General features: G+C 37.2%; 2 protein-coding genes across 9 annotated transcripts; one reads left to right on the top strand and one right to left on the bottom strand.

Moving 5' to 3' along the window:
• Positions 1 to 1,207: 1,207 nt before the first annotated feature.
• Positions 1,208 to 9,882, top strand: LOC135585562 (uncharacterized). 7 transcript variants are annotated; one of them, XM_065095096.1, is made up of 8 exons: positions 1,208 to 1,772; positions 3,687 to 3,788; positions 3,936 to 4,193; positions 5,189 to 5,314; positions 5,418 to 5,586; positions 5,701 to 5,996; positions 6,454 to 8,578; positions 9,446 to 9,674. In XM_065095096.1, exons 1-7 carry the CDS (start codon positions 1,395 to 1,397, stop codon positions 8,437 to 8,439), a joined length of 3,315 nt encoding a protein of 1,104 aa, XP_064951168.1. In that variant the 5' UTR covers positions 1,208 to 1,394; the 3' UTR covers positions 8,440 to 8,578; positions 9,446 to 9,674. The 7 variants fall into 7 exon arrangements, with proteins under 7 accessions (XP_064951168.1, XP_064951164.1, XP_064951166.1 ...); XM_065095091.1 differs by adding an exon at positions 9,852 to 9,882 and having other exon boundaries at positions 1,244 to 1,772; positions 5,406 to 5,996; positions 6,454 to 8,492; positions 9,446 to 9,536; XM_065095095.1 differs by having other exon boundaries at positions 1,244 to 1,772; positions 5,406 to 5,586.
• Positions 9,883 to 11,106: 1,224 nt separating this feature from the next.
• Positions 11,107 to 24,801, bottom strand: LOC135605238 (nucleobase-ascorbate transporter 12-like). 2 transcript variants are annotated; one of them, XM_065095097.1, is made up of 10 exons: positions 23,979 to 24,801; positions 23,795 to 23,892; positions 23,533 to 23,703; positions 22,274 to 22,374; positions 20,876 to 21,011; positions 20,676 to 20,726; positions 20,275 to 20,562; positions 15,294 to 15,528; positions 14,816 to 15,102; positions 11,107 to 11,751 (listed from the first exon to the last, which is right to left on the bottom strand). In XM_065095097.1, exons 1-10 carry the CDS (start codon positions 24,523 to 24,525, stop codon positions 11,530 to 11,532), a joined length of 2,136 nt encoding a protein of 711 aa, XP_064951169.1. In that variant the 5' UTR covers positions 24,526 to 24,801; the 3' UTR covers positions 11,107 to 11,529. The 2 variants fall into 2 exon arrangements, with proteins under 2 accessions (XP_064951169.1, XP_064951170.1); XM_065095098.1 differs by having other exon boundaries at positions 11,107 to 11,747; positions 14,812 to 15,102; positions 23,979 to 24,772.
• Between the last annotated feature and the right edge of the window lie 2,993 nt (positions 24,802 to 27,794).

Here is a 27,794-nt window from a genome sequence, read left to right on the forward strand (position 1 = left end):
TGATAAATGGAAGCCATCATCACTAGTTTAGCTGATCCTGATTTCAGATATGTCCTACTTCTTCCTTGCTCAATACGTTTCGCCATTAATTTCTTATAAAGTACAATAAATGTAATTGTGCACATTGATAAAACGATAAAATTACTCTTACTTGATCTTTCTTTCTTATAATTATATTTTTGTTTTTTCTTGTCAAAGGTAAACGAGGAAGTTGAGATTAATCTTACAATAAATTATCAAAGGTCTTACTAGTTAACTTAGCTGGCACCTTCAATATAATATAATATAATACTATATATTAAATTATAATATTATTATTTTATAATATCTACAATCATATAAATATTAATTATATTTTAAACATTGATCTGATGGTGATGGTGTACTAAACCCACTTATCAAAGATTAATAATGTAAAATCTCATCCGATATATAATAAAAAAAATTACTACCACACATTTGATTGGCATTTCAGCTTGTAAAATGTGACCTACAAGATAATTGTTTTATGCTAGTATTTTCAATTTTTTTTCACCAAATTTTCAATCTTTATAATTTTATATTTAATAATACTGAAGTTAATTTTTTCAACCATATTATATTGACTCATTTTTTACATCAGTATTTATAACTAAAAAATTAAATATGATCCAAAATTTATTTTTTTCCAAACCATAGGAAAATTAGATTAGAAACGTTCGACTCACCTCAATCTTTCCACATAGGATAGGAGGCAAACATGACATGCATATTTTCTATTTTTAGGTTATTTTTTTAATGTGGTTTTTTAGGCCAAATTTGGCATGTTTTTATATTGACTCTCCTCTCCGATCGATACAAGTCGTTGTTTATTTGTATCTGCCGTGACACAAACAATGATTTCATCAATTTTTCTAATTTTAGGTGATTTTATGGATTCTTTAAAGTCGAATTTGGATCGATTCATATTAATCCTTAAAAAGATAAGGATGTGTGTGTATCATTTTATCATCGTCTTGGCTGTCTGCTATATTTCGAAAATTGCGGCGCTCCCAAGTAAAGGGCAGAACATAAAAAACGGCTTTTTCTGGAATAAATTGGCATATATGTGTTTTAGCTTAATTTGCTTTCTTTGAATTCTCTTTCCAATAAGTCTTTTTCTTAATACTCTTTATTCCTTATTGCAATTAAACCGCCTCAGGGTTTTGCCGAATTACAAATGCACCCCCCCCTTTCACCCGTATGAACCGTATGGCCCTTTCGCCTTCCCTCCTCTCCTCCTCCTAATTTAGGGTTTCCTTCTCCCCGAATTCTCTTGTTCGTCGCTCCATCGATCTGCGAAATTGCCGACCGAGCTGCTCCCAACACATCTAGGGCTTTCGCCATTACGTTAGGGCTGCGGGAATCCCCCGGGAATGGAAATGGAGAGCTCCCGTAGATCCGCCATGGACCGTTCCCGAGAACCGGGCTTGAAGCGGCCTCGATTGGCGGCGGAGGACGCGGCGGAGAGGGATCGCGCTGCCGTCTCCACCAAACGCGACCCTCGGCTCAGGGCCGTCGGCCAGCCGCTGGATCCCAGGGTTCCCAGGCCTCCTCGGGTGGGGGACAGGGAAGGGAGCGACGATGCGCCGAGAGGAGGGTCGCATCAAGAGCTTGTGGCGCAGTACAAGACGGCGCTTGCGGAGCTAACATTCAATTCCAAGCCTATCATCACTAATCTGACTATTATCGCGGGAGAGAGTCTTCATGCCGCTAGGGAAATTGCTGCCGTCGTCTGCGCCAACATCCTCGAGGTGATCCGATCTACTTGAACTCTATTCGATTATGAAGTCTGATCTTGTCTGTGAGGTAGATGAACACTAGTTCTTTCAATTCTATTATATGGCATGTTGTGGTTCTAATCGTGGATGAGCCCTTGCAAGAAGACTTCTGGGGCAAGAGATGTAGTATTCAATAGTTAACTCGACTAGTGGTGCTTGATGATTTCTGATGATTTCCGTATGTGAGATATCATCCTCTGATGTCTCAGAGAAGGCTATTGAACACTTGTGTACATCATTCATTCTCCTTCAACACTTGCCGAGTTGATTTAAATGTTTCCTTGAATCAAGTAATTTTTACCAGGTGCAGTTCTAAGTGAGCCCCTCGCATGCTTATCTTTTGGTTCTGAGTTGCCAGTAAACATATTTGAATTTCATTAAAAAGTTATGTGCTTCTTGAATTTGTTGAGGATGTGGTATTGCTTGATATTGGGACACCTTAAATATTTTGTCCAATGGAAGGGTCCTTCAAATGCCCTCTCCATGACTAAAAGTCGTTGCTTCTTCTGTTAATTAATTTACTAGAATTTCTCATATAGAATAAATAACTCATTCAGCTCTATGATTAAAACTGCAAAAGGAATATTTTAGGTTTAAACACTCGAGATTGATCGTTATCAATCAAATATGACATGATCCTTTCGGGCTGAATCTACATGGAATTCTACCATGACGTACAGCAGATGCCAAATTATGTGAAATGTTGCTGGTGACTTGTTGAGCACATTAATATGATCATTGAAAGTCAATGATGCAACTCTTTGGAATGTCATATCAAGGTTTGTCATCATCAGATTAGTATCTGATCGATAGGAATTTGCTGGGTCTATCAACATCAGGTGAAACCTGGTAGAACTATAAAATTCATATTTGGTTGTAGTTATTTAAAATTGATCAGAATCAACTAGGATCTGTCAGGAAATCTGTTGGCTAGTTCCAAGTGATATTTGAGATAGGATTGATGATTGCTTTGCCTCAAAATTTGATGGTTTGGGATGAGCTTCGCTTGATCTTCCCAATCTGGATGGGCTAGGCCGATTTTTTGATCCATAATTGTGCTGGTCACTGGTCACGTTGGACCGGCCAAGGTTCTGAATCCTTTTATGGCTTAAGGCTAATTAATGGCTTAAATATTAGATCTGCCTTGTGCTGGCCAGTTTCAAATCTTTATCAAATTCAACCAAAAGTTTTTTTTTCTTTTGTCAGGGCACTTGCTTTGTCAAATTCATTCAAATCTTGTGCTGCAGGATGTACCACATATTTATTATCAATTAGTACCAAAAAAATTTAACAGCACTGGCTTTGTAACTTTTAAATCTAGGAGCATTATATTGAATGGAAAGGTAAATTAGGAGCATCTTAGGAGGTTGATATGATTATAATTCCATCCATTGCAAAGTTGTACATGTTGTAAAGTGAGTAAATGTAATTAGTTTTCCTGTTGATGGGACCTAGTCCATGTTGTTAAATGATTGATTTTGTCTGTCCAATGGTTGTGAGATTGGGATCGATATTTCATCAGAATACCAAGTCTCCCCAAAATTTCCAGAATAGCATGTTGTGCGAAACATTACTACATAAGGTGGCAAACAAAGCATGTCATTCTATACATCTTAAATCATGTTCTTTTTGGTTCTTTCTACCTTATTGTTAGCAAGATTTCAATATATATTAATCCACATTATTCTCTTTAGAATTATTGATTTAAATCAGCAGGTTTCTTTGAAAACTTTTTATTGTTAAGAAGTCCTAATTGCTTGTGAGATGCTTCCCCAACTTTAAGTTTTTTCGATGTTCATACTCATTGGAATTTTTTAATATCCTCTGTCCCTGGCCTCTAGTTTTGAGATAATATTGATGATGTATTGTTGTAATGCTGACCTACAGGTACCCAATGAACAAAAGTTGCCATCCCTGTATCTCCTAGATAGTATTGTGAAGAATATTGGAAGAGATTATATCAAATGTTTTGCTGCAAGGCTACCTGAGGTAGATTCTGCTGTTAAGGTTATGATATCTCAGATTTCATCATTTTGTTTGCTGTTAAGCATATTTTAGCATCGGTTCCTACTTTCTGTTCCTCTCTCACCCCCTTCAGTTCTCCCTCTCATCTGGTGTGATGCTTTTAATTACTAGGTCTTCTGCAAGGCTTATAAACAGGTTGATTCTTCTATTCATTCGAGTATGAGACATCTGTTTGGGACATGGAGAGGAGTCTTCCCCCCTGCCTCACTTCAGATAATTGAAAAAGAACTTGACTTCCCACCAATCACCAATGGTTCATCGAAATCTGAATCATCAAAACTTGATTCCCAACCACAGCGTCCAGCCCACAGCATTCACGTGAATCCAAAGTACCTGGAGGCAAGACAGCGGCTTCAACAATCATCTAGGGTAAGTATGTCAAGTATGATTTTGGAGATCATCTTTATTGGCTTTGTTCTGCTTTGTAGTCTTAACAGTTATTAAACTGTTCTAGTCTGTTAATGTGTTCCTAAATACTTTTGTTGACTGTAGAAGTTTCCCAAACCTTTTCAACAAACATACTAGTGTTGTGGTCAATTAGGTGTGGTTACTTTTACTTTTGTTGGATAAGTGTGTTTGCATTAGGATGTCTAAAATAGTGTAAATTATCATGAGAAATCACTTCAACTAGTAGGATTTATAGAAAATCAAGAATGTGGAAAATGGTGAATGAATCGGTTTCACATCTTGGTCGTAAAGGATACTGTAGTAGAAATAGAATTTGGATGTTTCTTGGATATATAGGCTATTCACCTGTAGTAAATATAAAAAAAATGAATATGCATTAGAATAAGGGAAAAGGTTCCTACATGATTTCTCAGGGTAATGTTGAGTTAGCAAGATGGCCAAAGGGTGGAAAGCTGAGAAAGAAGATTTATTTGTCTATAATTGTCTTTAAATATACTTGTATATCATCAATCTTTTACATATTTACCAAGAGTTTTGAATATAAGCTCTTGTTGTAATAGTAATGTTTAAAGCTTGGGTTATACTGGTCGATACCGACTAATATTTACCAGTTGGACGGTTCACCATACATGGATCAAACAGTTTCACTTGCACTGGTACAAAACCAAGCTCAACGCCTTGTTACGAACTTAGCTGATTTGCAGTGGGTCAGCCTACTTTTGATTTTGTGCAGTGCCGAAGAGTTTGCAGAGGGTCAGCCTACTTATCTTGTTTTTCACAGTTTACTGTTAGCTAAACGGATGGACAAGCACTAGAATTTTTTTCTCTATCATATGTCAATTGATTATTTTGGTACTTATTTTCTGTTTTTATACTGTCTGTAGAATATTGTTACTTGTCATTCTTAGTACCTCAATATAACCTTGTATGTTGATTATCTTGTTTGGTTGGTGAAGGCCAAGGACATAAGCAGTGATGATTTCAGTGGTGTGGTTAGTACAATTGATGATGCAAAGAGGTATGACAGAATCACTACGGTAGGAAATTCAAGGCAATGGAAAAATCTACCTGCTAAAATGCCTGTATGTTATTTCTTGCCCGTTGTTTTCATTATTAGTTCCATAAGTATATTTCTCTTTTTTAATTAAGGTCTATATTTTCCGTTAAATTAAGTTCTATTTGCAGAATGTGCAATGTCCTCAACAGGAATTCATTAACAATGTCATCCATGATAAAAAAAGGCTTAAAGTTATTAGAGATCATGAATATTCTTCTGATCTTTCACAAGAGTTGGACCTTGGAATTGGAAGAGTTGGTGAGAGGCTTAAAGACGGAGATGGGCACAACAATGCTGGTACCAATTTTACTGAAGCACAGCTTAACAGAATGAATGAATTTGATGTAAATCATTTTTATGATAATTATCAAGTCTCTGGATCTAGACGATCTAATACTCTGCTAAGTTCAGTAGATTTAGGTGATAGAGATAGAAGCAAGTTAGAAGCATCTAGAAGCTGGAAGAACTCTGAGGAGGAAGAGTATATGTGGGATGACATGAAAACAGGAACAGAGTATGGAGGTACCAACAACTCACTCAAAGGTGATTGGCATAATGCCGATGCTGATAGGTCTGTTAGAATGCAAAGTGGAAAGTGGATGTCTTTGAAGCCAGAGCATGTGCAATGCAACTTGAACAAAGTCAATGATGCTTTCCCTCGATTAGTGAAGACTAATAAGGGTGAAAGCAAAGTGCTGCCTTATGAGGTATTTATTGTTTTAATATCTTTGATCATTTTCCTTGGTATTTAAGCCCAGTAGTACATGCTTTTATATTCTTTTTTTTCTTTTTTGCAAAGAGAATTTTGCTCTCAACTTGGTTGGATACAACCAGAAGATTTTACACTATGTATATGTTTTTCTTATTGGAAGCTGATGTAGTATTTTAGATCTCTCATATCAATTCTTGGTAATGTGGCAATTTAGTTTCTGCTAGACCTTGAGTACTGTATTTTTCTGAGCTGGTACAAAGAAGCAGAAGGTCTAGAGTCTTTTGTCATAAATTAGAACTTGCAATCAATGTATTAGCGAAGGCAGGTAAACTTGGAACTTCTTTGCATTCTTGTTCGGAATGGTATATTTACATCATCCAGTTGCTTCCATTTGTCTACTAAGTGCAGCTTCAGGGTTATCAAATAAATGCTTATATCATTGAAATTTACAGGCTAATGATATTCTCAACAAGCAGGATTTTTTTGAGAAGCTTCGACCATCATCTGCTGTTTATGACACTAATTTGGGATTACGTACAGAGGCTTCTTCAAATTCACTATCACAACGGAAGGCTTCATCAGAACACCATTCCTCATCTTTCTGGACCTCCCATGAGTTACCAGCATCTTTGGTTGGATTAGATAAAAATTGCTCAAGGGCTGGTCAACCAGAAGGACAATCGCTCTCTTTCAGTGCTGGTTTATCTACAAGCATTTGTTCATCTTTGCCACTGCCTGGGCTGTGTTCTTCTGTGCCGTCTTCAACTTTGGGCCTTCATGCTAATATCCCAGGGTCAAGCGGAACTTTTGGACAGCAGTGGCAGCAAACTTTGCAGCTTCCATCACTGTCTTCAGATTTAACTCCATCTTCAACATCCATTCAACAACGGAAACCACATAACTCAATTGATCCTGATTGTCTTCGATCTCATTTGTTCTCTCAAACTGGTCATAAGCCTTTGCATCTAGCAGGTTCCGTGGATTTTGTTTCAGGTAAAAGTCATGCTCAACCACTTGGTGCATCCCAATCAGAGATTACTCAGCACCTTGAAGACTTATTTGATCCTACTACCTCAACATCCTATAATCAGCCAAGGGATCGTCCCCCTCTCATACAGCAATCACAATATAATCTATCTCAATGGCAGGCAGCAACACAGTCTCAGCCTTCTCGAACTGAAACCGAGACTCAACCTTCCCTTCGGAGTGAAACAGAGTCTCAACCTTCCTATCAGACTGAGAAACTGTCACCTCTGCCCCCGGGTCTTGGAACTCATCAGGCTGAAAAAGATTCTTGCACAAGCCACTCAAATGATCCTGCTGTAAGACAGCCTCACACAAGTAGTTTATTGGCTGCAATTATGAAAAGTGGTGGTCTGTTACCGAATAATTCAATCAGCAACCTTCAAAAGCCAAGTGTACAGCCTCCTTTGCCTGTTGGACCTCCTCCTATCCAAGTTACATCAGCTGCTCCTTCAAACACTCCATCGGTTTTCCCTCCACTTTCCCTTGATGATACACCTGATCTGAAGCCACCCCAATTTGGAGACACGATACCACCCCTACCACCTGGCCCTCCTCCACCTTCCTCATCCTCGGTAGCTGTGAACTCAGACAACTCGAAGACGTCTGGAGCCAATGTGAATTCACTTTCAAGTCTTCTGAGTTCATTAGTTGCAAAAGGTTTGATATCCTCATCATCAACTGAGTTGCCAACTACATCTACAGCTAAGCTGGTTGATAAGGCCAAGGATCAGTGTATTGGCTTTCCTAGCAACAGTATGGAGCAAGTTCCTTCATTCTTAACTACCTCATCAGGCATTCCTCCAATTTCTACAGAAGATCCTGCTACATCAAACTCAGTTGCAGGTGCTGCATTATCACAATCCAGTGCTGCTGAGTTGAAGAACCTTGTAGGCTTTGAGTTCAAATCAGAAATTATGCGTCGATTTCATCCTTTGGTGCTTACAAGCCTATTCGATGATCTAAAACATCAATGCAACATATGTGGTCTGAGGTTCAGACTTCAAGAGCAGCTCCAATGTCATCTAGATTGGCATGCGCCAAAGAAGTCTGAAATGAGCAACTTTAACCAAACGTATAGAAAATGGTTCCCAGAGATGAGAGATTGGGTCAATGGTCCTGTTGGACCACAAAGTTCTTTGGAGGCAGCAATATCGCTGGAGGAAGTTGCCCCATATGAAGAGGAATCTGAACCCATGGTTCCCGCAGACGAGAGCCAATGTTTGTGTGCATTATGTGGAGAACCATTTGAAGATATTTTCTCTGAATCAAGAGATGAATGGATGTACAAGGGGACTGTATACTTGGAACTACAAAATAAGCAAGATACTACAAGTAATATGGATGGACCAGCTGACCAACTTCCTATTGTGCATGCTCATTGTATGTCGCAGTGGTCCGCCAGACATTGCTGAGAATGGTAAAGTGGACCAACCGTATGCACCAAGTGGCCTATTTTGAACTGAAGGTGACTATGCATGGCCTTCCCTCCCATGTGCTGCTTTCACTCGGCTACAAGTCTTTTCAGGATTATTTATTAACATTGCCAAAATTGTAAGTAGATAATTGCTCCTCTTAACTTAAAATCAGATTGAAAACTGCTGCTTTAAATTTCTCGATTTAATAATTTCTTGCTATTTTGCAATTCTTTTCATGCTACTTTTTCCTGTAGTGCATATGAGAAAAGAACTGTCAAATCAAGAAAACATGATTCTGTAGTATATGATACTGTTTTGACATATTTTTGGCTCATTCTTGCCGGAGTGTTTTTGTTCTCTATTCTAAACCATATAACTAGTATGTTTCAAGTTAAAATCATACTTTATGTGGAACTTGAACCAACAGATCAAATATATTTTTAATACTTAACATATGATGCTCAAACAGGCACACTTGCATCATAGATGGTAATGGTTTCAAAATTATCGATGGATCATGCATGAGAGGAATTTGTAGAATTTCTGCTTCTGATCTGTTTATTAGTTGTGCTACTGCATGCATATGCTGAATTATGAAGCTTATGTGTCTGATTGTTGTGTTAAAGACTGGAGCTTAGTAATCAACTACTTTTTACCCCATTTTACGTCTTTTCTACTTTTTTTTTTCCTCTGATTCATAAAATGTCACTGAAATAAGGCCAGTTAAACTAAATTGACTGTTTGCGTTAGTCATGGATTCGTTTTTCTTGATTATTTTGATTTCAGAACTCAGTGGCTAGAGAGACAAGTAATTTATGAAAATGTCTTGACTTTTTTTAATCAGTGGCTAGAACCGAAAGGCAGGGGCAAGAGATAAGTGGTCAACGTATGAAAACATGTATTGAGAAAAAGGAGCTAGAATTTGACCTTTTTGTTGATATCTAGAGTTAGATTTTTTTTTGTTGATCAATCATGTATATTATTGTTTCCTCATCTCTTACAGTACTGGGAGCGCTGTTCAAAAGAAGTTTATTCACCGGCTTTGCTCTTCATCTATAGTCACCGGAATCAGATTGGCTGGCACGCTTTTATGTGTATGCCATCTCTCACATCTGTTGATTTTTGTTGTATGGCAAATGAGAAATAGATGTTTGTCCTTAATTCATCCGTCTATTCAGTCATGCCATATATACTTGCAAAAGAAATGGATAAGAAAAGTTCATTTTGCTCTTTTGGCTGCTGTCTTTCCAAATTAATCTTCACGCAATGTTTTATGCTCGGCCTGAATGAATGTATATTGAAAAGCACGTTCTAATTACTTTTTCACCACGTCTTTTTTTTTCTGTTTAAATTTTATTTTCGGCCCATAAGGTTTGTCTGCATGAATTGTAATCATGATTGTTTTGCAGATAATGTGTTACATCTGTTGTTTCGTTTGGGCCGATAGATCTCATTCACCGCCGAGATGGACCATCACATTAGACACCGAACTGCGCTGTTAGGCGGCTTGCATGGGGAAATTTCTACTTGGGATAGGGGTGAGATAGGATAATTAGTTCCCTGAGGCGTACATTATAATTCTTTTCTTATCTTAAACGCTTTATTATCGGATATCCGAACCTGAAGTTGGTGAGAGTGATAGATAGGATTCTCTAGTGCGGTTGGAATCCGTCGGTCAAAGCATCATCTTAATTAGATCCTAGTTTGAGGAATTGGATTATTGACACCCCTATCTCTGGCTATTAGATCCTCAATTTAAAGCCTTGTATTTGCAAATTTCGGTAGTTTGGTGATTGGTACGTGTACGAAGTTGCACGTCCTATTTGATGTGCTGTGCATTAATTATTGTGCTGTGCATCAATAATGAGTTGATTGGTACGTGTACAAAGTTGCATGTCCTATTTGGTGATTGGTACGTGAAAGAAGTTGAAGCAAATGGCGCGTCTTAATTCTAATTAAGAATCACACACGTATCGTTCTCATGCTATATATCTTTGGTCATTTATTTAGGTGAGCCACTGATCTATTACCGAGTCCTCGAGTTAGGACATCACTCGAGGACCTATTATTGCGGCCATGAGTTTTATTGGCCAAGGCAAGGGTAGACATCTTCGGTCGTGCAACAAAGGTCTAGATTTTACCCAAACAGCCACAAACACTATATTTGGTCGCACAGATTCCCCTATCTGAATTATCCTAAAAACTGATCAATAGATAAATAGATATTTAAACCTAATTTAAGCAAATCAATAGACACGAGTAGATATCTAAGCTATTTAAGAATCCTTGTTGAAGATTCTAAATAAATATTCCTAAATAAATACCCAAGAAAATCGATCCGGGCAGATAATCAGTCAAAAATCTATATCGCAAAGATTGATTGACCTGCAGGGAAGAAGTAGACAGATCAGACAGAACCGAGATAAATAAAAAACGACTAGAGGTTACAAGCAGGAACTTATCTGTCATGGCCGCAGACTCTGAGGCGCGCAGATTGAAAAGTTGAATCAGAACAATAAAATAAAGACAAATGTATGGTGGCTGCCATGATCCAACATTATAATATCTGCATCTTAGTCCTGTATCCAAACAAGCTATTCTGTTCTGCAGGTTGAAAGAGCAATATACATAATTTGAACACCCATACAACTAATATCACGCAACGGTACAACCCGAGCAGAAAATATAACAGGCCGTTAACTTTCAGAAGGTCCTCGAGTAGTGCAGGTGCAGTTGCTGTACATGAATTCAGATTCACAAACTCTCAAAACCTAACAATCAGAAGGAAATCAGAACATACCACTCATGAACTATGCAAAAAATTATAGAACACATGCTGTGAAAGTGAAACACATTACAAGAAATTGGTATCTTGGACGAGATAATCAAACCACACTGCACATGCTCATCGTGATCAAACAGGCAAATGTCATCAGAATTCTCAGACCAAGTTGGAGAAAGAAAGCACAGATCGGGCAACTATTTTCTGCGCTCGATCCACATGAAAGATGCCTTGAGTCTGAGTTGTGATTATGTTTCTGGGATAGGTCATCCATACGCAACATGTACCAATCTTTATATGACTTTTCATAGACCAACCCATTTGACCCATCTGAAAACTTTTCCAACTTTGAAAGGAAGCTCATAGTCTCTTGTCACGGATGCTTCCCTTCTTGCCGCCTCTGGTTCAGACCAAACATACACCCCTCGTTCTTGTTTACTACCAGGAACAGTATTATCAAGAATTGCAGCAACAAGAAATGCTATCACCATGTTGAATGACAGCAATGTGTTCAAAACGAAATCTATCTGTAAGGAAGACAACAATGGAAACCATCAATGTATCAGATATCAAAAGTTCTAATAATACAAATATAATCTCGAGTGTCAAGAAATCATGTTTTGTCCAAATCAATAACTATTTTATCTGCACGTGAAATGCTGCATTTCATCATAAAGCATTAGGTTCATTATAGTGCCACGTAGAATTCACCACCCAGTAATAAAGTCATTCCACGATATTGTTAAACTGAATCTGTAACCTGATGTTAGTTGTTGGATAAACTAAAAGTACAAGATTTATATATGAAAAAACTTTAGGTGGTTAATGTACTGTGACCTAAGGTATAGTATCCATAATTGCTGTAAGAATTTCTGCACTTCAACTTCCAAGAAAAACTTAAAGAACCAAAATAAAGATGACTAAAAGTGTAGATGTTTAATGGATGACATAATCTTATGATTACACTATTTGAGATGTCTTTTACTTTTGACGATGTAGTGACTATGATCTGCCCTACACTAAGATCCATCGTTCTGTCTTTTTATACTTTCTTCACCATAGTGACTTGTGACATGCCCTGTTTCCAGAACCCTTTCTTTTTTAGCACAACCCGACAGATGTTCAGCCCTTCAGCAAGCTCAAATAAATGTACTGCATCTCCTTAATTACTTCAAAGAAACAAAATACATTCGGACATGACGGCACAAATTCTTTTACAAGTGAAAATATTTGGCAGAGGCCTGAGTTTGGTGCCCCATTCATATGGCACAATTTCATGGCTCATGCAAAGTTTGCAGGATCAGGATAGACTAGGGTCAGGGATTGGGATTTCTGGGGCCATGATCAATTAAAAACTAATTTTTAATTAAAAGTAAAAATAAATAAATAATAACAAAATATAGTAGAAATATCATCTATGTTGAAGAAAAAATAAATCAAGCATACCTATAGAAAACTTGGTTATACATTATTTTAGAAAAATGTAACATGACAAAAGGGAAGAGAGAATGAAGAGATGTATTTAAGATCATATCCATATAGTACATAGGTTCAATAATGAGATGCAGAACTCCGCTGCATGGATTCATACTCCCAAACCTTGCTGCCACCCGCGGTCAGTGTTTTGCTGCCGCCCATTGACTAAGGACTCCTCTTCATTCTCCCTCCTCTCTCTCTCTCTCTACCAACCACAGGAGAGCAAATAACAACAGTGTTGCCCACCCACATCAACGGTGCAGTAGCAGCAGCATTTTCTACTACTTGAGCTTCTCTCTAGCCATCTCTTTTGTGTTCATCACCAGCATCAGTAGAGACTAGCCACATCTCATTTGATCCAAAAGATAGGGGCAGCACCACACATCCACAAGTCCTGCTATAAGCTATTTTCTTCAAATCTCTTGATTGAGATTTGCCCAGATTGGCAAGGATCAGCTAGTTCAGACCAATTCCCAACTGATCTCAATCAATTTCTCACAGATCCGCCAAATATTCTACGATTTGGTTAAAAACTATTGTGGAATTAAAATGAGACTGTTCCATCCCTAGATTGGGCTCACTGATCCAATGAACCCTGAGTTTACACGCATCGAGAGAAAAGGGAGCAGGGAGGAGGCTTCTTGAGAGTCTTGTCACCAATGAACACTAACTTATTCCAAAAGTAGAAAACATGCACAACAGTATATAGTATTCATAATTGGGATTACATGTAATTTACTGGCTCTCCCCGCACCAAAACCATTCGATGCATCCTTTTAAATTAAAGATTACCGATCATAATCTGTAGCTATGAGTGCATCATTTTAAATTAAAGATTGCTAATCATAATTTGTAGTCATGAGGTTCTTGTTCCAACAGGCTTTATCAAAGTCATGCTAACACGCAAGATGAACAATACTCAGTTTTCGCAGCTTGCATAATAAAAAGATTCCATGACATCAATGATACTATCTAACATTTACCTTGTGGGCTTTTGAAACTGAAAAGGCAAATACAAATAAAAGGTGCAATTCAATGTATTCAGTATGCAACATATTTAACATTCTAGTTGACTTATATTTATGTCTTCAAAAGCCCATACACATGAAAAATGCAAGTCTATGCACCGCATAAGCAACACAAGTTAACTTTTAATTCTAACTGACTTATTTCTGCGTGATTATATATCCAATATTTTAATTGAATCAACTTTCAATCCTAATCATTTCTTTGTGATGATGCATACCATATTTCTTTAAAGAAGTTTCATTCATTGATCAAGAGAGAACAGCCAACAGAGAACTCATAATGCATCTACTTCCCCCTTAACCTCCAATCCTCCCAATTCATTTTATGATTGAAATGTTCTACCCATAATAACACAAATCATTTAACTCAGCCAAATCAATTCAAGACACCTACTAATTAATCTATGATTCTACTGCCAGAATCTCCAAACTCAGCCTGTATCACTTCAGCCTTTCTTGTTTCGTTTTGTGGCTGATATAACATACCACCAAAACAAAATGACAATTTACTGACCACCTAATTGATAGGGACTAGCTTAGTGAATTTAAACTTCTATGCCTGCAACTTCTTAAGAATTAGATTGCTGGTCTCCTAATTTTGTAGGGACTAGCAGCAAAGGGTGTGTGGACATGGGTCATTTAAGCGGGAGACATAGGGTTTTGAAGTTCAAACTAATGATGTAAAAAGGACCAAACGCCCATCATAGACCCAAGGGACCTTAGTCCAACACCGATTAAAATATATTTGGGTTATATACATGGCTTTGAGGCCCTGCTATGAACTGATGGGTCAAGCCTCCTTAATCCTTACCTGACAACCAACCAACAAGTCTGGATGGCATCGTGGACAACTCCAAAACAACCATCTTTGGCTTAAATTTAAAATAAACTTGCAAAATTCATATAGTATGTTAGATGAATGATTATGATTATATGGTAATCATGAAATATGAAACAACCAATGACCATTCACTTGTATTATCTATATCAAAAGAAAACAGTAATATAATTTGAATTTCTCTCTTGAGTTGAAAAAAAATCAATTATACATGTAGAGCTTCTATCCATGGTAAAGACTAAGACATACCCCTTTATATCCGGTGTGAAAAGGCCCATGCAATGCCACAATATATGGTTGGAAGTAACTCGGTACAGATGAATTTGCATTGGGAACAAGTCCATATTGCTGGAAGTATGCAGGTACAGATAAGGAGAAAAACAAAGAGAGTCCAACTATGATACTATTTCTGGAGCTTCCTGTCTCACTGTACCGTAGGTTTGACAAGCCCAAAGCAGCAAGCATGGCCCACATAAAGCATAAGAGTCCAGCAACCATGACATCAGGGATAGAAGCAATGAAGCCACCAACTTTACCTGTTTATAGAAGAAAATTGAACACTCAAATTAAAAAAAAAACATAATTGATGCAATAGAACAGAAATTTCAAAAACCAAAGTAAACAATAAGGTAGAATGTTTATTGTTTTATTATTATATCGTTATCCTTTTCGCAAAGCTTCCAGTACATTTAACTGCTTGAAGAAGGAAAACAGAACTGCTGCTTACCCACAAAAGATAGAAGAATCAGAATGACAGCACCCAGCTCAACTGCTCTGCGACTGCCCATTTTAGTTACAGCAATAGTGTGAACATTTTCTGTAAGAGTTGTTGAACCAACTCCTGTGCCCCAAAGACCAGCAAGAATGCTGGAGATGCCTTCCATACCGATACCCCTGCTAAGAACTCCAGCTGTTGGAGGTCTTGAAGCCACCAACAAAGATGAAGCATGGTATGTACCAACCTTGTAAAGGAACCAAATATCAGAGAAATAGAAAAGGATGGGGAAAAAATTCTGCACTTTCGTGAAAAGAAAGCATCAAGTAAGACATTCAACAGAACAAACTAAAAAAAACAAAAAAATCAACAAGTCTGCAATTTAATTGATGTAGAAAGCCTTAATAACCAAAATTAGGCTTTGCAGAAGAGTCAAATATGTAATGCCCAAATTGCAGCAAGTTATTTGAACATAATTGCCTGAAGATTCACAAAAATGATATGAATATCCATTCAAGCAATATGTTCAGCTTAAAGTAAATTAAGATGTCCCTCTTCTGATGCTCTTAGTTAGTAAGTGACATGTCATTCGATCAGCATCCTCCAAAGGAAAGGCTTGTCCTAACATATCCATGGGAAACTAGATAAAACAATAGCCAAAACAAAGCAGGGTTTTTTTTCCCTATTATACACATTTCCCCAAGTCATCATGAGCATACAATAAACTAAGATGTCCCTCTTCTGATGCTCTTAGTTAGTAAGTGACATGTCATTCGATCAGCATCCTCCAAAGGAAAGGCTTGTCCTAACATATCCATGGGAAACTAGATAAAACAATAGCCAAAACAAGGCAGGGATTTTTTTCCCTATTATACACATTTCCCCAAGTCATCATGAGCATACAATAAACTAATACCAAATATATGAAGAAAAAACGTTAATACAAAAGGAAATGGATGAAAGAAGCAAAGGAAAATTGATATCAAAACTGGCTGTGACCTTTTCTTTATACCAGATGTGACCTAGCTTGTGACCATTACCAGACCTACTTTGAATATAGGGTAATCAGATAATTGAGAACAGGCGAGATTGTTTTATTGAGTTTTCAGTTCTAGATTGATATCTTAGTTGAATTCTTAGTCAAAGCAAATAATAAAAAGGATGCTGCTGTTTCTATGAAGTTGTATGATAATGTTGATAAATAATTTTGAGAAAAACCTTTTTTCGTCCCTAGTGCTTTCTTCTTTTCTTTATCCCATTTTTTTTATCCCTTTGCTTGTTTTTTCCTTCTCTAAGTACTCTTCTAATTTCAATCTATCCCTTCCCAAATATATGGTCTGGTTTCTAACATTGATTTCAATAGGCGTTCGGGCGCCCGCCTAGGCACTCGGGCGGGGCGAGGCGAGGCGAGGCAAGGCCCAAGTGCCTCGCTTCATTTCCAGATGACGCATTTCAAAGAGGCGTCGCCTAGGTGCTAGCCCGAGCCCAAGCGTAGGGTGCTTCAGACAAGCGCCCGAGTTAAACCAGGTGACTGCCAACGTTTTAGGTCTGGTTCGGTCTCTGGTGCTTTGGTTGGTTCAATGGAACCAACTAAAGTACCGATATCAACCTCCCAGCATCCCTCTTGCAACTTCCCCAACCCAACCCTGCTCGTGATTCTGCCGCCGAGATTTCTTCTCCACTACCATTACCTCTCTCCGCTATTGCTGCCACTGTCGCTTCTCGCCGCTGTCATAATCGTTGCTCGTCGTTGCTGCCGCTGTCGTTGCTCTCAATCAACAGCCTCGGTCTTCCTCTTATTCACACTCTTCTCACATTGATAGTATACTGTTAACAGTATATTAACAATATACTACTAACTGTATACTAGTAACAATATTTTTATTTATTAGATCAATAATATATTATTTTGATTTTAATACTGTTAATTTTTATTTATTTTAAATTATTGTTAGGTTTCAGGATAAATGAGAAGTGTACAGAGCAACTCAGTTGATTCTCCAATGACATCAAAAAAAGATCTTGCATGGAAGTATAATTATCTAAAAGATCCGAAGTATAATTATATTTATTAATTATATTATATATTTTTATATTTTTATATTTTAGCGTCTCGCTTTGCTCGGGTGAGCCCCTAGCGTCTCGAGCGTTTTTGGACCTTGGTGCCTAGCGCTTTTTAAATCATCGGTTTCTAAACAACTATTCATCCAAAAGTGTACTGATTGTCGCCTGGATGTTAGATTTGATAAGGTGATGCATATAGATGTTGCAATCTATACTGAGACAAGTCCTGGACTACAGCTTATATCTAACTTTCACCAGCTGCCACTAAGGTGCTACTTGTTCCATGATATTCATGTAATAATAATAGAAAGATTAGTGTAACTCTGAAAACTATTTCACTGTTGATCACAATACCTCAGCAGCTGATTGATTGTTATCTGACAAACTTCATTATATTAATAAATATTATTTTAATAAAAAATGATAGCGCATTCATGTTGCATTCAGCCTCATGCTGGCTTCGTAATGCATGCTTATTGAGATTATACTCGATGAATCACATTATGTTCATCAATAGCCTTCTACAGATAGTGCACTATCCTGTGTAAACTAATAAAAATATATCAAAGGTTAAGAATAAAATACCAACCTTTGAATGTTCTTTGTAATTCATCATATCCGATAATTTCAATTTACAATCAAATGTATGCAGCTTTTTGGAATTAACTGTTTCCCACAGTTCAGTTCTACTTATAACATATTGATCACAATGTTTTTTTCAATGCTCAGACAACAGTATTAAACTGGACCATCCCCATTGCCAAAAACAATGCATCTCATATCTTTACAGAATTCAAAAATTTATGCACAGACCAGGCACATCCCCTGTTGCAATAATCTAATACTAGTTATGTTTGTCTCACATATATTTCTCCATTGAGGCATATCAACAAAGGTTCACCATTTATAATCCCAGACCCATCTCGGCAATCTATCAAACCGGTACGAACCGATCAATACTGACAAAACAACACATAGAATGTCGATGCATACTGGTGTTTCGACAAGGAAGAAATAGAGGGTGAAGAGGAAAGGGCAGTGGAGGAATAAAAGGAAGAAGAAAGAAGAAGAAAAAAGAAGAGGAGAAGCAGAAGCAATGACAGCGTACTTGGGTAGCAACAGCAATGGCAAAGTGGCGGCAACAATGGCAAAGGAAAAGTAGCAATGGTGAAGCAAAAGCTGCCGCGGCAAGGGTAACGACATCGTATGCAAGAAAAGGGTTCACGAGTTGGACAGAGGTCTACCACTTTTTTTATTTTTTTATTATTTTAACCGGACCACTTGAAATGGGGTAGTCCGCATATCGGCCTATGCCCAGACCAATACGTACCGACCATACCATACCATTTCGAGCAGTACAGCAATCCCTGATATCAAGCAATATTTTTATTGATGCTCGAACATGGTATTGACTTGGATCATTCCTATTACCAAAAAATTCCCCCAAACAATGCATCTCGCATCTTTGATAGAGTATTTCCTTAAAATATTATGCATAGCTCCCATGACAGCCTAGAGCAGCCCCTATTTCAATCACCCAGTTCTAGTTGTCTATGCCGATCACATGTCACCATTCTACTAATGCATGCATGTATGATGTTTTTCCAATCTGGTCTAGCACCATAACCTCTTACTATTAAGATCTTTCTCCAGTACCAATCTAACATTCAGTCACACCCTCTAGAAAATATTAATCGACAGAATATCATTCAACACTAGCATAAATCACAACTCACCAAGAATCTGTTCTTAAGCCTCTGGCTCTCAAGCATCAACTATCAATAAGAGGACAATCCCAACACTACATATCCAGAGACAAATTTATCTATAGGCTATAGTATGCCTTAAAAGCAATTACCATTTCAGTGATCTGATTAGATTTTTATATACTAAAATAGCATTTTAAAACCCAATCTAGACAACTATGGGTCAAGGTTTGATGGTTACTGGAATATGGTTGATGGTTGGACTGTAGTTCGATCAAGTACCAACAAGTACATCAGAAATAAAATAATAAAATACTTTTAAATTTACACACTTGATAATTCTTTTGATGCAATTTTCAAATAAGATGCCAGACTAAAATATGAAAAATGATTTGATAGATTTAATATTTTGCTTTTTTTACTGTTGAAAACTATATGAATGAATATGAAATCAGGAATAGCAGTATTGATCAAATTGTTCAACCCATGAAAACTGAAGAAACAAGTGGTTCATCAAATAACTGGATTGTTCAAGACATCCAAGTTGATGGTTTTCCCAGTTTTTGCTTATCAGGTTTGAGGTCACCTGAACTGCACAGCCTGTTGTTTCAGAAGTTCACAATGATTTATGGTTCATCCATTTCTCCTTTGTAGTTGTCTTATCATGGAAGATCTCCCTCTCCAATACAAAGGTCCCTCAAATCTAACCAATACCTTGTTTCATCCTTTTGTGTGTTTTCTGCAGCTAAAATGCAATCTCTTTATAATTTCTCTCCACAGTTTAATTCCAGGAGCCCACACAATGAACAATATTGACCAGCATCACTCACAGTTGGGAACAATCAAACTGAATATTCATCCTAAAATTTAATATCCTCAAATAAAAATTCTGATTATAGGGTAGTAAGATTTGGGGAAAAAAAGTCTAATCAAAATAGAAGGTATAAGCACAAATGCTATTATGGACAAAGTTAATTAATCCTTCAACAAATGTATGATAAAATAGAGTTGGTAACCTTTTGCTCTAACTTCCAACAAAAGAACAAAAATATAGAGATGAATTTTCATTCTAAACTTTGATAAAAAAATATTGATTATACATAAGAAATAAGCTAAGTTGCCAATAAGGACAATGCAAATCAATATCATCATTGGAAAGATGCAACAAATATTTCAAGAATGACAAAAGCTGAATATTGTTGTAAAGCAAACAAGAAACTCACCGAATCAACTGTTGCAATAATGGATACTACACACATAACAATGGCCATTTTCCAACCGAAAACAGGTGTGCCCCATTGCAATGGATAAGGAAGTCTAAACCATGGTGAAGATTTTATGGCATGAGAAGTATCTGTACGGCAGTGTTTCATCCTTGGCACATGCTTTCTGCAGTATGCTGATAGAGTATTGGAGGCAGGTACATTAATATCACAACCTTTATAGTTATACACTCCAGATTCTGTAAGAAGAAATGCGATAGCCCATGTAACTCCCAGACCCAAAGGGACCTGTAAATGGCACAGCAAGATTCTCACAGGGTGATATGTTGCCAAAATCACTTAGATTCATTTTATGACATGAAAAATAACAATTTTTGGCCATGATTGTTAGTCAAGCTTACCGCATAGATCAAAAATATTCGATGACCAAATATGCGAATCTTCCGAAGATACTGCAGAAGGAACAGCAAAGGCAACTCAGATGAAACAAACACAGAAATAAATCCTAAAAGCTAAGAAACAGAAAGATACTGCAAATTGTAAATGTCATATTGCATAAAACAGCCAAGATGTATCAGATGTAATCATTGCCGAAACTCACAAGTGAGAAAATGATAACCAGCAATATCTGCATCATACCAATCTCCAGACAATTTCCTACTTGAGTGAAGCCATAACTAAAAAAAGAAAGTCCAACAGCTGCAATTGTCGGAGATACAACAACTGGATTAATCAACCTGCAACAAACAATTAAGTCTGAGTGTTGCAATGTGCAAGCACATTATAAGCGCCAGACTTCCAGGAAGAGCACACTGGAATCCAGCACTTCAATATCAATATCATTGAAGCAATATATAAGTTAAAAGTGCAGTATTTAATCATATGGGCAAGCATAGGCAGGTCATCCTCTTACTCCATGCCATGTCCAACTGCAGATATGGTTAACTGCTTAATGCTAAAGTTATATTTGGTCAACAGCAAAGTGATCGAGAACCATCTACGGTTATAAAGGATTTCAGAATAGTTTATTTTAGACAAAGAAAGCAACAAAAAATCATCAATTAGTTAGCCTAGAAACTTTAAGAGTTGTGTGAAAAACAAAAAAAATCTTTTGGTAATTCTAGGTGTTAACCTTAGGATTCTACTTTCGTATTAAGTGCACTCTTTTATTTCTCAACTGTTATAGGTATTTTTAAAACTATAGGTATCCTAGAAGTCACATTGTAAGCTTCTAGAAGGCATATAAGTTTCCTAGGATGTTACTCTTGAGAATCACTGTTTTCATTGATTGCACTAAGGCTCCTAAACTCCTGTAAATAGTGGAGCTTTATCAATCGATGAAACACGTTAGATTTTAATGAAAAACACTTGCATCTTCTCTCTTCTAGTCTCTTACTCTCCCCTCTAATCTCACTCCTCTTTTGTTCTCTCTCTCTCTCTCTATTTCTCTTTTTGTTCTACACCACAAAGTCTTACCAGCTTTCAATTTGTTATTAGGTTTATTATCTGCTTAATAATTTGCTTCACGTACAAATCAGCTACTCATCTCTAAACATAGTTGCTACTTTGAATATTTATGTCTAAGTATCAAACTAACTTAATTTGTTCAACTTTGAGTTAATACAGGTTCACTGTTTTAGCTTCCCATCACTTGGAAAATCTTTTACAACTTAAACAGCACAAGCCAAGCCAAATTTGATCACATTTAAGCCAAGCATTATATTCAAACTATATGTTACTCAAACAGCACAGGTTCATATTAAAAAAAAATTTAAAAAAGTGAACCTGTAAAGCTACAAGCCAAAATACAATTACAAGAAAGAAGCTAAAACAGCACTGCAACCTTAAAATTTTAACTATATGTTACATCAACAAACATCTATTAATATAAATGTTAAACCAATCAAGCAAACGTATAGATATCATGGGAGGCTGACACGAAGATGTATTCTCACGACATGGTACATGCATATTTTAATGTAAGCCAGAATGAACACACCTTAAAAGCAATGATGTTGCTCCAGTATACCCCATTATTGCTTGAAATGCAGAAGAGATAATTATAGCTCCCTGTAGCTCCTTCATTATGTGCTTAAAATTCTGCAAAAAATAAAAAGATTCTTCAAGTTCAAAATAAATCTGAACCTAGTTAAGATATAAATGGCTGGTAAAACAGTGAAATTTGTAATAATATCCAAGTCATAAGTGATAAGGGACACAATGAACCATCCAAGGATTGACACATGGGCACCTCCACCTCAGTAAAACAGGCCCCCACTTCCGAAGGTCAATTGTGACATGTGGCCATATAAGGGGATGACAGTTGTGATGGATTAACCTGTTGTTGCACCACGTCAGCCGACGTCACGCCACTTGGCAGGTTGTTAAGCCACATCAGCGGGCAATACACCAAATTGGTGGGTTGTTAAGCAATGCCAGTAGGCGTTAGGCTACCTTAGCAGGTTGTTAAGCCATGTCAGTAGGTGTTACGCCAGTTGGTGGGTTGTTAAGCCATGCCAGCCCGCCAAGTGGGCGTTATGCCACATCAACTGCCATCTCGGTGGGCAATTGCACCATGCCCGTAACTGTTTTAACCACTCAAACCACCTATGACCATAAGGACACAGGTATAAATACCCCCTCTTCCATTCTCTAGGGAGAGGGCACCTTTATTTTTCTCGATACTTCGGACACTATTGATTGAAGAATTGGAGGGACCGAGTCGGGTGACCCCGACCTCTGTCTTTTGCAGGATCTTGAGTAGTGCAGTAACCAGATTCGCAGCAGCTTTTTTTCAACCATCCTCAACGTCTCAAGATGGCAACATTGCCAACGTCAGGTCCGAACCGGGTTGGGTCGTTCCTCCCTCATCATAAGAAGGCCAACCTCGAAGTAAACGATAAGCACCAAAACAATAAATCAAATTGGAAATATACAATGGCCTGGACTCAGTTCTCTCGACTGGAAAAATTACCTATATGCTTCATTGATTCAAATATGGAAAAGTTAAATTTGATTGAAATTGTGTGCATTCAGCTGACATAGTCATGAGATCATTGTCTGTGGCTCTATCACCTAACATGCTTGCAATTGGTCAAGCACACAGTAAGAAATCATGGTACATAATTCAATGGTTTTTACCAAGTTCCTATACTCTGGCATGTGCTTGCGCATTCACCGTTTTCAAATTTGATTGAATTTAGATATGATAATAAGGAATAAAATCTTAAGCGTTAAATACATATAAAAAAAACTCACATTCTCATTAAGACCCTGAAAATCTGGAGAATTTATTATTGCTAATGCTGGAGCCAGATACACAAAAGAAGGGCCCTGTATGAGTGGCAACCTAGTTCCAAAGAGTGTGTGCAACAATGTTGTCACTCCTGAAACAAACAAGACAGTCGACACCAACGCAGAAGTATCTTCCTGCAAATATATGCAATAATCTGTAACAACCCAACTCTTATAATGAATTAAAAGAGAAAAAAAGTGTCACGAGGGGGAGAAGATGTATCACATAATTGCCGCCCATAGCTGGAACTAAAACCAATGGGATCAGAATCAAAGAACCGATTATTGATAAATAGTGCTGGAATCCATAAAAGACTATCGGCACTGAAGATAACAAAAGCAAAAGTTAGGATTATGAAGCCAATAAAAAGATCAATCTTGAGAAGAGTAGATGAATGATGAATCCTCACCAAGACCCGGACTATCCCTCAGCTCATACTTAATATGAACCTGCCTTGACGGGAAGCCTTCCTCGTCCTCTTCTAGCTGAGGCAGCGTGGCCGTCTCCTCCTCCCTCCGATGCCTTGACGGCTCATCAAACCGGACCACCTGTCCATTGGGTCCAGAACCTGCACTCTTGTTTCCACCATCCGAATCCCTGCTCTTCCTCGCCGTCTGATCGGCTGGCAACGGGACTGCTCCACCACCTCCTCCTCCCGCCCTGTTCTCCGGCTCCCCATTGACAGCGACGGCAGCGGCGGCGGCGCCAGGAGGAGGCGGAAGAGGAGTAGCAACATTGTCCCTAGACCCTGCCTCCAGATCGAGGTTGGATCCCGGCTCCTTGGGCCTGGGGAGCGCAATCTGGCCGGAATTACTGGCGTTGGACTCGCCGGAGACCCTTCCCTTAAAATCGGTCCTCTTTGCCCAGGAGAGCGGCGCAGGGGCCGGCGTAGGGTCCGGAGCAGGCGGCCAGGGGCCCTGCCGGGGCCGTCGCGGCGGCTGTCCGTTGTTCGCCATCTGCTACCGCGCCCCGATCTCTCTCGTCTCTCCCTCTCTCTCCTAGGGTTTCGCACGTCGCATCCTCGTCATCCTTCTCGATCTCCGAGAAAAATGGGTTAGGGTTTGAACAGAGAGTTTGCTTCTTTTGAGCTGCGAGAGGGAGAAGAGGGGTTTGTGCGTTGAGTGGAGTGGGGCGGAGTGGAGTGGAGTGGAGTGAGGGAAACGCCAAAAGAAAGCAACGACTCGAGATGGGGATGCGTCGCTGGGAAACCAAACGGGTTTGGGGCTTTCAAATCGTGTGGGAACGACGTACGACGCGACAGCGAGAGAGGGAGAGGGAGAGAGAGAGACAGATTCATCGGACCGTTTAATGTATCAGCCCATTCTTTCTCTACGCGATTTTCCATTACCCACATGAAGTTAACAATGGGGCCACCGTTTGCTCCAATTACAAGGAAGGGACCGAAGCGAGTACGTGCTAACCATGTAGAAATAATATTTATTTAGAGATATATATATATATATATATATTTGACAATCGCATAAGAAGGACGGAATTAAAGAGAAATGTGTGTTCAATTGATGTGGGTGGCAAATGCTGGTAAGCATATGAGCTTTTTTGGCCACGGCAATGGATTTCCAATTTTGGAGAGATAAGTTTGGAATAAACTATTTCTTTTAATGATCATTCAAGGGCATTTTACCCTTCTGTTTTTTTTTTTACTGTTCGATTTTTACTAACACCCTTAATTGATTTAACCCGAGAATATGTTTTCTTAATTCAAACTAATAAAAATATTTTTCGTTTTCCATCGACTAGAAGTGTTAATTATTCTCTCAAGTTTGGATACGCCAGCACAAAGGGATAAAAATAATAAAATAAATAAGAATAAAGATAGAGATGATTGATATTTTTTATTGTCATATAAGGTAAGAACAAGTGTCTAATTGCCCACTGCATCTTTATACACATCCCTATCCAATATTTATTATGCTATGGTATACCATTTGATATGGGTGATATATATTAGTTCGATGGGCAATCGATACACGGACTTGTACTGACTTGTACTGATCAATAACGATCAAATTTTCGAACGTCATCATTCATGAACCATATGAAAGGATTTTTAAACTCTTTCCTCTCTTTCTTTTAATATATTTCACTCTCTTAATTTCAATTATCTCAAATTCTTTCTCACTCACATCTCTCTTTTATTCTCATATTTTTACTCTATTAAACTCAATAAAACTATAATTTATAAATTTAATCAAAATTTAGACACTCCAGTTAAAAGGTATGTATTTTCTTTCTAATTTTTTATTGATTTATGAAATGGTTAAGCCTATTTTATGTGGTTAATGATTTAATATTGATATATTATTTGATATTTTTTTTATAATAGAATATTATTAGTTAGGGAGTAGTTGGATTAAATTTACACATTTAATACTTTAGGTGTTTGACATATTTATAGTGGTAAAATAGAGTTAATTAATATTTAATTAAGATTTTATTACTATAATTAGCATATTTAATGATAATTTTAATAATATTAAGTTAATTCTACTTATTTAGGTTGATTAACATATATATAGTGATAAAATAAGGTTCATTAAGTATAATCACTTATTTTTTTTTAATTAAGGCTAGTCATAACTTGTTTATTTGATTCAATTTTGGTAAAAACATAACACGAAAGGAAAAAGCACAAGATGACGCTAGGAATCATACCGGAAGATAGATGAGGTCGTCATCATTGACAATATATTTATTATAACTATATCGGTAAGAGTGAAGGAATCACCCGAAGATACATTTAGTTGGTGGGTATCTCGATATTGTAAAATAAAAAAAAAGATTTCGACGGAGGTCTATAAATCTTTTCAAGATGAGTTATAATAGATAATGGAAGATATAATGAAAAAAAAAAAGAGCTAAGAAAAAAAAAACAACAGGCTAAACAAGAATCAATATATGATAAATATAAGGGTTGTGAGGATGATATCGACCCAAATTTTAAAGCTAGTATTTATGCATCATTAGAGTATCAATACATATACGACGAAGTAATGAGACATCAACGACTTGACTCATAATGGAAGCATAGTAGTAGTAGTGGGTTTGTTAGGATCAAGAGCACTAAAAGGGGAGGCTGGGGGTGAATTAGTGCAGCGAAAAACTTTCGTCGGTTAAGACGACTTTCGTACGATGAAATCTGATTTCGATGAAAACCATTTTGGAAAGATCTTTTAAATTGAGAGCAAGTAGAAGTGTAGTTGATATAAGGCAATGAAGGCAGTTTGTGTAACATCCCCCATTAAAAAAAAAAATTAGTAAATGCTTGTTTGTAAATATGAGGATTATTTAAATATTTTTTATTAAATAATATTATATTAAATTTTATGGCTAAGGACCTAAAGGTAAATAATAAAATTTTGATATGATTTATAGAATATTCAGAATTGAGTAAATAAAAATAAAATAAAATAAAATGGAGGACATGTGTCATTAACAAGGATGAGTCACTTGTATTTATTCTAAAGTTGACACCTAAACCCCATGCATGTTTGCCACCTCACTATTTTAGCATGAGCCAAACCTAAATAATTTAAAGCACCGTTAAAAAAGAAACTTTGCAGCCAACGTTAGTTTGAGGAGAAGAAGAAGAAGAAGAAGAGAAGAAGTGGAAACTTTGTTTGAGGTTTTTTGCATCAACTCCCTATATTTGGCAATCAAACTCATCTAAGGCAAGTGTACTAACCTCTTCCTACAGAATTCCTAATCTCTGTTTTCCTTTTAATACTTCATAATTCAAAAGATTTCAGCTTAGTACCAAAGCTTTCTTTCCTTTTGATACAAAGCCATGAATCTGAAATTTTTCGGTAATTTGACTTCTATACATTGTTTTGGATCGAACTTTTAGCACTAAACTCTGATTTAGTCAAAGCCTAATCCATTTGAAAGTAGACTCAAATATCTTTATTTTGACACTGAGATTGAATAATTTGGAGTTTAAATGTCTACTCAGACTTCTATTTCAATTAACCCTACAAATTCTGTAAAATAGGGACTAAAATTTCTGACCTTCTGTTACTAAATTGCTCATAACTCTCTAGTGAAAATTCTGAATTATACAAAACTTAGTTATTTTGAAACTAGATTCCCATATCTTTCTTTTGACATATAATTTAGTAATTTTGAAGTATGTTTTCCTTCTGAAACATCTATTTAAATTGACTCTATCAATTCTACAAAATAGAGATGATCAATTCTGACCTTCTAT

The sequence above is a fragment of the Musa acuminata genome, chromosome BXJ2-2 (assembly GCF_036884655.1).
Source record: "Musa acuminata AAA Group cultivar baxijiao chromosome BXJ2-2, Cavendish_Baxijiao_AAA, whole genome shotgun sequence".
NCBI lineage: Eukaryota > Viridiplantae > Streptophyta > Magnoliopsida > Zingiberales > Musaceae > Musa > Musa acuminata.

Bases quoted from the DNA above. Each gene is read 5' to 3' on its own strand.
- LOC135585562 (XM_065095091.1), top strand. From the start codon at position 1,395: ATGGAAATGGAGAGCTCCCGTAGATCCGCCATGGACCGTTCCCGAGAA. The intron at 1,773-3,686 runs GTGATCCGATCT...GCTGACCTACAG, and splicing joins TCTGCGCCAACATCCTCGAG to GTACCCAATGAACAAAAGTT. The intron at 5,315-5,405 runs GTATGTTATTTC...CGTTAAATTAAG, and splicing joins ATCTACCTGCTAAAATGCCT to TTCTATTTGCAGAATGTGCA.
- LOC135605238 (XM_065095097.1), bottom strand. From the start codon at position 24,525: ATGGCGAACAACGGACAGCCGCCGCGACGGCCCCGGCAGGGCCCCTGG. The intron at 22,375-23,532 runs GTGAGTTTTTTT...TATTTTTTGCAG, and splicing joins TTCAGGGTCTTAATGAGAAT to AATTTTAAGCACATAATGAA. The intron at 20,563-20,675 runs GTAAGCTTGACT...TGCCATTTACAG, and splicing joins GAATATTTTTGATCTATGCG to GTCCCTTTGGGTCTGGGAGT.